The 11,038-nt window shown below is 42.7% G+C and overlaps 1 protein-coding gene across 2 annotated transcripts in view; it reads left to right on the plus strand.

The window, feature by feature from the left end:
- The window catches only part of LOC134935989 (uncharacterized), a 350,225-nt gene extending 347,270 nt beyond the window's left edge, over positions 1-2,955 (plus strand). For both annotated transcript variants that reach the window (XM_063930857.1, XM_063930858.1), the window contains one exon: positions 454-2,955. In XM_063930857.1, coding sequence (XP_063786927.1) covers positions 454-573 — 120 coding nt within the window. In that variant the 3' untranslated portion in view covers positions 574-2,955. The remainder of the gene's footprint in view (positions 1-453) is intronic.
- The last annotated feature ends 8,083 nt before the right edge of the window (positions 2,956-11,038 follow it).

An 11,038-nucleotide genomic window follows, 5' to 3' on the forward strand; every position in this document is an offset into this window, starting at 1 on the left:
GTAATTGTAGTGTAGTAGTAGTAGTAGTAGTAGTAGTAGTAGTAGTACAGTAGTAGTGTAATGGACCCTACACAATTGCCAATGTGTGTGGCCGATATGAACAATCTCGTTCAGTAATTAACGATAAATTGTCCATATCACTCAGTGTGCAGGCACCAACGATCGTTGGTTTCGAGTCGTTTATGCCTGCAAGCCAATCTGGACAATATCGTCCATATTAGCATGCAGGGCTATGGGGCCGGGTGATGTCAGGGAGTGAAGAAACTTCAGTCCCCACGTCACACTTCCCCCACCCCCGCCGCCACGTCTTCCGTATCGACTGTGGAGCACCTCGGCAGCAAATCGTCAAATGTGTAGGGGACTTAAGTAGTGGTATTCATTTTCTGCTGATCATTAAGTAGGATTGAAAGGAGATTGTGGATTAAATTGTATACCTTTCTGCTTATTGCCCAGGAGGAGAACCTTGTCTATGCCAAGCTGAACAAAAAGAAACTGGTTGAAAGAAATCCAACGCAGGACCCAATACAGAATGAGGAGATCATCTACACGGGCATCCTCAGCCCAGCTAACTAATATGAGCAAGAGATGTAGACATAGCCATACCACATAATCTTCACTCCTATAGACCATCAATTCATGGTATAGAGACATAAAGCAGCTTGTAAATGTAAATAATCTATGGTATAAACATCACAGAAGAAGAATGATGAAAAGAGGGGTGGATGAGAATACCCCATGGTAATACCACCAGGCATATCTCAATGCTGGTGTCCAGTTGGTGTAATTTGGGTTACAGTGGCATTGGAACCATCTGACACTGTTGTTATTATTCCTTCGAGATTTAATTTAAAATAAATCTGAATTTAACCAGGCCACTCACAGTGTATGGGATGAGAAGAAGACAACCAGCTTTAATGTGACATGCCACTAGCCCTAAAAACTGAACTTACAGAACAATGTTTCTGCCTGGATAATAATAGTGCCTAGTGATGTGTGGCCACCCGTGGACTGTGTGCACTGTATGTGGTACACAACAAGCAGTATAGAGAAATAAAGCAGTGGTTAGACAGCCCAATATCAGTTTAAATGACTGAGGATGCTACGGTACAAATATTTTTTATTTTAATGTATACAATAATACCAGCTAAATGGTGCAATGCCCCAACGAGCAATGCAATATTAAATACTCAGAAAAACAAATGAATGCATGGGAAATCTAGGTGCCATATAACTGTTACATCATCGGATGACTTACCCAAATGTGGTCAGATCTCCAATGAAAGAGGAAGAGTAATTCTCATACATTAGCTCTATGTTTAATTGTATTCTACACAGTTTTAATTACGTTGGCAATTGGAACTATTTTAGGGGGAGATGTATCATATCTTCTGAGGATATTTAGTGGGGAAAATTGCCCACAGCAGCCAATCATTTTCTACAGTACCTGTCACTTTATAGAATGTTCTAGATCAGTGGTTCTCAAACTCGGTCCCCAGGTCCTGTTTTCTAGGTCACCCAGCAGGTGCACTGTGCATGGTTGCTAAGGACTAATGGTTGCTAAGCGAAACATCCACTTTTCCTCTTTAGAAGGTTTGGTAAATCTCCCCGCAAGTCATCTGTGAAACCGAGTGTTTTTGAGAAATGACTGAGCTGTTAAATATCTGAGTGCAGGTTATCTTGATATACTGGATATGCATGAATAATAGAAACAAGTGTCTTAGATGTTCAGCATCGTCCCTTCCTACCATTTCAATGGGTGGTGTGATTACCCTGCTGCAGGCACAGCTGTGTGAAGTTAAAACACGGTGGGCCTGTCGCAACTGCGTCTTCCCATGCAGCGGTACTGTGAAAATATGCTTATGCCACTGCCGCTGTGATTTGTACAGACGCCCACCTCCAGCTTCTCTAGTCCACCACTTGTGTACAGAGGTGCACCATCAGCAACATCAGTATCACATCAGTAGCACCATCAAACTTCTGACCAGACCTATGCCAGCCAATTGCAAATGAAGAAGCTTTGAAAAAGCTGGGGGTATCCCCGTGAAACGCGTCTGGCCTTCTGCACCCCCCACTCTCTCTTTCATCATTTGGACCACACCAAGCCCTCAGAGAACCTGGACCAGACCTCCATTCTACAGATAACCACAAGAGGTGGATGTTTAATTCTACAGCACGGTTTGAAAGTTTCCAGTTTATCTACACCACCCCAAGGGATCCATACCAAAGTGCAAATGCTGTTTAGTCACCTATTATCGTGATTTTGTACATTCCAATTATACTGGACCCATGAACTTAGGGTGTAATTCAGACCTGATCGTAGATGTGTGAAAAAACACAACTCTATGATCAAATTCTTTGACATGCGGAGGGGACGCCCTGCATGCCAGATACGGCCCCCCACCCCCTCCACAGACATGCAAAAACATTGCATGGTGTTGATGCTTTTGCATGTTTCGAGTAGCTCTCTGCCTACACTGCTGCAAAGGCAGATGGCTACCCGCTATGTTAAGGGTCGCAGCGGCTGCGTGTGACGTCATGCAGATGCCGCAACCCGCCCCAGCAACAGTCCGGACACGCCTCCATTGTCCAGACCATGCCCTTTAAATGGAGCGTCGATGTCCCTTTCCCACCCCCCTCCAGGTCTTAAACTGCGTTCTGAAGAGAACGCAGTTTTGGACCTTGCACATGTGCGTACCGGCGCATGCGCAGATGTGTAAAAATCGCTTCATAACGATTTTCGCAAATCAGCGACGGGGTGTGAATTAGGCCCCTAATCACTGATGGTCATACGAGGAACAGGAGAACTGTGCATGGAGAGATTACATCTATTTCTGTTATAAGAGAGAGGGGCAGATTCATGTTTGTCAGGAGTATTGATTGTTTTTAATACTCTTTTGTGATGTATTGTGCAATTGCTTTTAATCCATTTTATTAAATACTGTATTGATCATTTTATTATGTAATACTGCTATTCATTTCTTCCTCAATGAGTGCTGTTTTATTTATTGTTTTCACTACTGTATGTAGTAGGCCTTTTACAGTTCAGCACAACACAGCAGGTTCACAATAAGCAGGCTTTTGCCGGTAGTAGTAGAGAAATGACTGTGCTATGCAGAGCAGGTGTACCGGAGACAGTCACTAGGCCTTTTACAGTTCAACACAACAAAACAGGTTTCTAATAAGATTAAAGAACCCTATTCCACCCGCTGAGGTTGAAACCAAGAAAGCTGACCCCCAAATGACATCAGAAGACTTGCAGCCTAAAATAACCATAACTTAAGCACTAATCAATGGCAGCATACAAGATCAATAGCTTTTGTAGAATCTTTGGGCAGAATTCAATTGTTTACTCTCTCCCGATCTCCTGTCTAAAGTGATGGGAGATCAAGGGGTGAAATGCAATTGTTCCCCCTTAACGCACTGATTGCACCCATATCAGGCGGGTTTAGCCGCGTAAAGCGGCAAAACCTGACTAAAGTTATGGGCGCGATCGCGAAAAGTCCAGTTTGGGTGCCCAAACAGATCACTTGTTGCGCATTTCAGCTCACCAACATCGGGGGGTAACGAGCTGAAATGATGATATTGCTCTGTTGGCAGAAACAATTGAATATCTGCTGGAGGACATGACAGGGTGGGAGGGCAGGAAAACAATTGAATTCTGCCCTATTAATTTAAAATAAATCTCATACACTAGCACGTGCACAGCTTCCCAACCAAAATCAGCAGGTAACCATTGTGGCAGTAACAGCAATGACAGTAGCCTATATCATTGGTAGCATTTGAGAACACGACATGAAACATTTGCAGCTTTGAAGATCAACAACATGAAATTAGCATCTAGGCATACACTCCACATAAGGATCAACAGTGATAGCACATCACCTAGCAGCATAAATGAGAATTGGCACATAAAGGAATCCGTATTTCCCCTCTTTATCCTGAACATATAGGGCACCGAGGAGAACACAGGGGAGCCCACCCCCCTATTTTACTTCTAACAACACGGGGCAGCCAGTACAAGAGGGGAGTCTGCCCCCTTTATAGCTTCTATATTGGGTAGAAATACAGCAGGGGAGCCTACCCCCTTATTTTACTATGTCCCCAACAAGCAGAGTGCGCAGCGGAAGGTCTAAGACAGGGCTGCCCAAACCAGTCCTCCAGATCTACCAACAGTTCACATTTTCCAGATCACCTAGCTGATGCACAGGTGTAGTCAGTACTAATTAAGATGTGCTGCATTCATTCCTAACTGACAATTCTACAGATCTCCAGGAGGCCTGGAAAACATGAACTGTTGGTAGATCTCGAGGACCGGTTTGGCCAGCCCTGGTCTAAGAGGAGCCACCAGGGGTCTCACCACTTGCTGCGGTCCTTCTGCCACCTCTGACCCACACAGTCTACAGCACCGTACCGGGCTGCGTTCTGGTTCAGGGTCCTACTGTCCTTGGCGCTCCGTTCAGTCGGGCAGTGATGCGGGCAGCCTTCCTCATTACAGGGGGTCCTCTGCTTTCTCCCGCCTCAGCGCTGCTGCCGCTGCTCCACCTCTCCGGCTGTGGTCCTTCCAGCGCTCTCTGTTACTGGTCCTCCATAACTGCGGGACCGCCTCTCCTCCTCCTAGTCAATTAGTCATTGGCTCCTGGGGCCCCAGCAACAGACCGCCTCTTCCCGGGGACCCAATAAAGTGCCAGGGAGTTTCCCGGGTCAGGGCTGTTGCTGGCCAGGAGGGAAAACCCCACTTCAGCCTGGCCTGCCATAGGCTGCGTAATGTATACGTACGTGTGTATATGTATGTATATATATATATATATATATATATATATATATATGGATGCTGCGGTCCGGCACTCCCAATAAGCCTTCCAAAAACTGACGCTGGTGCCTTCACAAAATATGATTAATAATGACCCTCAGGTGTGGCACTCATGCTTATCCAATAAAGTAAACGGACTACAGTCCTGAATACTTCAATGTTTCAATTTATTGTTCAAATTGTCGTCAGGAAATAACACAAATTACAAACACATACCTTTAAATAGATACAGCATAGAGAGATCTAAAGCAAGTCAGGTGGGTCACAGTGATAGGTACATAAAGCAGTTGTTGCAAATAAGAAATTATTAGCTGTTAAATACCGGGTCTATCAATTAAACAGGAGCGATCGCTTGGGCAGCCCTTCTAAGGTAAAAAAATTTCAAGCACAAGTTAACCAGCCCTATACCTACTTACCTTGTGCGACGATCTCAGCGATGCAGGAGCAGGCTTTGATGTCAGACATCTGCCTTCCGTTCTTCTGGACACACCTGCGTTTTCAAATCCACTCCCCGAAAACGGCTGGAAACGCTGCGGTGACGCCCAGGTCCGCCTTCTTCCTGTCAATCTTCTTTGCGGTCCGCTCTGTGACCGCTTCCTGCTCAAGACGTGACGTAACCCGGCGACCCCTGTTGCCGGGCAATGTTGCGCATGCGTACAGCGCCCGCCGCGCATGCGCATTCCGCACCCGTGCGCACCGCAGCTATAAAACCGCTGCGTGCGAATGGGTCGGAATGATCCCCTATGGCCGAAGGGGGGCGATATTGCAGACAATTCTATACCTCAGTTCCACTTTCTTAAAGGTTATGTATATACCTTTACAGAATCGGAGATTGAATCTATCCTATATAATACTGCTATTAATGATGAGATGGGATCTACCTCTCCAGAGATTGTACATAGAGATTTGTTACGTCTCAAGAAAAAAGAGATTGATTTCTTCCTCCACGAAGTGTCACTGAGTGACTATTACAAAAGTAAAATGATCCCACGCAGGTTTCGGGTGTGCAACTGCCCCACTATTGGGCGTTTTGACCCACAATTTTTTAAACAGTGGGTAGGTATATTTAATCGTTGTTCTTTTGATTTAGTGGTTCTGGTAGTGGAGCAATCCACTAAAGAGTTACAGCTGATTAAAGACAAAATCTCGCATTTGAGTCTGCTAATCTGGCCACACTCACCATGGATCAGAGTTTTGATTGGTTGGATAATCTCAAGCAACAGTTAATTCATTACAAACGTGATCTGTTACAATTTAAGAAAGAGAAGCGCACTAAAGTGGAGAATGATTATGATACCCACACCATTTATAGATGGGTAAATGGCAAACAACATACAGAGCCACAGCGCCCGTCGTTTAGACATAACAAGAGGACTTTTTAACACTAAACTTTCTCGATTCGATACCGATTCCTCTATTGATAATGAAGGCTCTAATAGTGAGGAGGGGCACCCACAACAACGTAAAAGGCCTGGTGTCCCTTTAGATACACGTTCTCGGACAGCCTCACCAGCACCTCTAGGAAAAACAAAAGGAACAAAACTAGACGTGGCCCACAATATAAAAGGCAATACCAAGCGTCGCGGCAGGCCACCAACGAACAAGAGAGTTTCATTTTTAATCTTTAATCTCATATTTTGAGTACTAGTGAATCAGCTCTATTGTCGAAGGGGTTGTCCTTTGTTCCGAGTAACGGTTTTGACGAATTGCAATGGAACATTGAGAAATATGATCTTGCTAGAAATTTGCGCTTAAAGGAATTCTTTGGATCAAATGATGCTTCCCCCACTACGATTCCCTACCAGCTAAAAAAGTTTAAACAACGTTCTAAATTTGACCCATTGTCTAATAATCATAGTATAAAGACCTATATGCGTTTATTGGAACAGGAGACTCGCTCTGAAATTAAATATAACAGTGGGAATGTTCATCCTAAATTGACACCATCGGAAAGGAAGGCTCTAAAGTCTTTGGCCCAGAATCACAACCTTGTATTTAGACAGGCTGACAAGGGTGGGGCTATAGTCCTGCAGGACTGGCAGGACTATCATTTGGAAGCACTTCGTCAATTTAGTGACACTGAGGTTTATTCTAAATTAATTAAGAACCCTACGGCTGTTTGTAGACAACATCTGATTGATTTGCTATTGTTGGCTCTTGAGTGTGGTTTAATTTCAGAGGATGTAAAAAAATTGCTTATTCCAGCTCATCCTGTAATTCCAATTTTCTACTAGATACTAGAGATGAGCGGATTCGGTTTTTTTCCTCGGTTTTACTCGGTTCTCAAAACCGAATCTTATTGGCTCACGGATGTCACGTGTTTTGGATAGCCAATAAGATTCGGTTTTGAGAACCGAGTAAAACTGAGTAAAACCGAATCCGCTCATCTCTACTAGATACAACTGCTTTTATGAATAAATAGAAAGACGTGGTTACTGTAGGTGCTGACTATTGGCTTGTTTGTATAGATGTGGTAAGCTTATATACATCAATCCCGCACGAGTTGGGATTAGAGACTTTGAAAGTATTTTTGGTTACTTAAAGTGATTTTTCGTCTGAGAAAATAGCCATTATTTTACAACTTTTTGATCTAATTTTACATAACAGCTTTTTCTTGTATAATAATGAATTTTATTTGCAGACAAAGGGCTGCGCCATGGGAAGTTCCACGGCGCCTGCGTACGCCATCATTGTTATGTTTTTTTGTTGAGAACTGACTTTTTTTCTCTGATGATAATATTAGTTTGCTTATTTTACTGTTTTCACGTTTTATTGATGATTTATTCCTGATCTGGCATGGCGATATTTCCGTTTTATTTTCGTTGATTGATTCACACAATCTGTCTTCCAGCCCTATTAAGTTTACTCATATAGCATCTCAGGTTACAATAAATTTCTTAGACGTTAAGGTGACATGAACGGATCAGCGTAGTCACACTAGCCTTTTCCTACCCACAGATAGGAATACTTTCCTGAAGGCACAAAGTTACCATCCTCGTGCTATGATTGACAGCTTCCCCTTCTCCCAGATGATTCGGATCCATAGGATCAATAGTGTTACTGAGGTGGCAGACCAAGAAATTGATACATTCATGGATAAATTCTTAGTTTGTGGATATAATAAAAAAAATCCCTTATTAGGGACAAACAGAGATTATTGGCTATGGATAGAACATCTCTGCTGAATAAGATTACTCCCAAAAACAATTCATCTATGTGTTTACCATGGGTTAATAAATTCACTACATCTTCTGAAACAATTAAAAGGATAGCTAAAAATAATTGGCAGATTATACAGAGTGATCCTGCACTTGATTTACAGGATCATAGATTAATGCCTTGTTATAAACGCGGCCGTAGCCTGAAGGACATACTGATTAAAACTGGTGCACCACGCACTTTAGATATACCAGGTATATTTGGTCACATTAGAAATGGTTGTTTTAAATGTACTTGCGTAACTTATCAGTTCCTATTGACTGGTGATGTCTTCTATCATCCACACACGGGCACACCGTTTAAAATTCGTCATCATTTCACTTGCAACTCTAGCTTTGTGATTTACCAGATAGTATGTCCCTGTAGACTCAGTTATGTAGGTAAGACTGAGTCCAAGTTTAAAGAACGTATGGGAAACCATAGGGGAGCTATTCGAGCTGCTATTGCTTCGGGACTAGTGACCAGCCGGTAGCCCGTCATTTTTCTGAACATCACCATTCATTAGCGAGCTTGCGCTACCGGACGATTGATACTGTTTTACCCAATATACGTGGTGGTAATAGATCATTGCAGTTCTTACGATTGGAGGCAAGCTGGATACATCGACTTAATGTAATTGCACCGAAGGGGTTAAACGAAAGCATTTCATATTCCAGTTTGCGCTAGGGTCGTTATTGTGATACTGCGATATCCTACCATATAGTTGTTTGTAGGTATTTATAGACAACATCATTTCGGTTTAATAATGGCCATTCGAGTAGCTATATCAGTGGTTACTTTTTTGCAACATAGTAATATATCTATGCTAGGTAGATACAAGTGTTGCTGTTTGCTACTTTTATAGCTCCTGTTTAATTGCAAGACGCAGTATTTAACAGCTAATAATTTCTTATTTGCAACAACTGCTTTATGTACCTATCACTGTGACATTATCACTGTCTGGTTTTTTTAAGTGTACACAGTATGTCTTTAATGTAATTATCGTGTCATTTTTGTATTTTCACTGTCTCTTCTGTGTTACTATGGTTGCTATGGTAATTGTACCTACGCTGTGGTCGTTTCAGTTCCTGTCCTGATGGTCAATTGTTAATGACGTCAGCGTGGGTCACGCACTGGTGGCGTGGGCGGCTTTCCCACCTGACTTGCTTCAGATCTCTCTTTGCTGTATCTATTTAAAGGTATGTGTTTATACTTTGTGTTATTTCCTGACGACAATTTGAACAATAAATTTAAACATTGAAGTATTCAGGACTGTAGTCCATTTACTTTATTGGATAAGCATGAGTGCCACACCTGTGGGTCATTATGTGTATATTGTAAACGCTGGTTTACTTACAGGACTAAAAAGCTTATACTTTAAACACACTTGATACACTTTAATATTGAGCCGCTGCGGCCGCTGTAATTAACCTTCACCCTTATATTGTTCATAAACCTTACGTACACAAGATCGTACAGTGTTCACACTCTGCGTACGTACGCCGAAAAAGGGCATAGTGACAACACAGATTGCGTACACAATCCTACACGCTGTTAACACAATGCAGCAGCCCGAGTAGCTGTAAATACACTTTATACCTTAGCAAGGAAATGGGATACGACACCAGTTGTAATTCAAAACTAAGTTGGGGTCTAACCCACCAACGGTTCTTTACTAGCAGGGGGTAACAATATAAGCAATACAATACAATACAATAGAATAATGGCTACAGTCAATGGTACATACGTTTGGTTTCGCCTGCGCTTCCCAGTCTGGTCCTCAGTCATCAGGTTAGATGACCTTCAGAGTCTGTGATAGTGACCTGGCCTGCAGCTGGCTTTTTATACATTTGTCCAAAACCTAACACAATGGAGACTGTAATCTCTTTGTCCATTGGACACAGGGATAGTCATTTACAGTACAGGAGAGGTCATAGGTCGGTTTGAATAGGTGTCTGTTGCAGGTGCACTTGCTGATGGTCTCCTCTGGGTTCCCGCCGCTTACCAAATGTACAGTAAATACAGTTAATATTTATATTCTGCTCCTGCACATAACTATTCGCAGGAGCGTGCGATCGTCTGCAAACCAACACCGGAATATTGCCCTTAATATACCCTACAGCTGGATACCAAACACCACCTTATAACCTTATTCTGTCCCCTTCTGTCCTGTAAAGGTGAATCCCTTTGTTCTGATAGCATTTAAACTAGTGTAACTTGCTGGTGTGGTGCAGGGAGACTATGTGTACATTGTGCACTATTTGGATTAAATATGTAATGTGTTTTTATGGCTTTTCCATGCGATCACAAACTCTACTGTTATTACTCATACCACGCGCTAATACACAGGACCGCGGCATCAACCATACGCAAATTGCGAATATGCGCACGCACGGCAGAGCAAGTAAGCGCACGGAGGCCATCTGTGTGTAGTTTGTATGTGATGTGTGTACTGCAATATTTTTCAACTTTGACAGTCCACCCTTTGGCAGTCACCAATAACTGTCACTAACTAATCAATAAACAGAAAAATATCTATACAATATATACAGAAGCTTGGATGATCGGAGGAGAGTTGCAGGTGGGAAATGTATGACCTAGTGGGATAGTAAAAAGCATGTATGTATGAATCAATGTCTGAGGGGCATGTATCATCGTGCCGTATATGTTTTAAATAAGCTTCGATGTATTGCGAAGTATACATTAAATCCTTCTCATCCCGTATTAAGGGTCTGTAAATGGGCCAACAAACACTACCGAGCTCTTTTTCTGCTTCTTGTTCCAACAAATGGGGTGCACATTCAGTTGATGATACATGGAGGGGGAACATATGTGAGTGCTAGTATATGTGGTTATCACCTGTCTACTATGTGTGCCATTAACTGGAGGTTGCAGAGATGAAGATAAGACACATATATAAAAATACATTCACATAAACACTTTGGGTAGGGCTGACGTCTTTTTCCAGTTGGATGTATCTGGGCAGAGGGGGAGACAAAGAAAAACAGGTGAAAGAAACAGGCCATGAAA

This window comes from Pseudophryne corroboree, chromosome 6, assembly GCF_028390025.1.
Source record: "Pseudophryne corroboree isolate aPseCor3 chromosome 6, aPseCor3.hap2, whole genome shotgun sequence".
NCBI lineage: Eukaryota > Metazoa > Chordata > Amphibia > Anura > Myobatrachidae > Pseudophryne > Pseudophryne corroboree.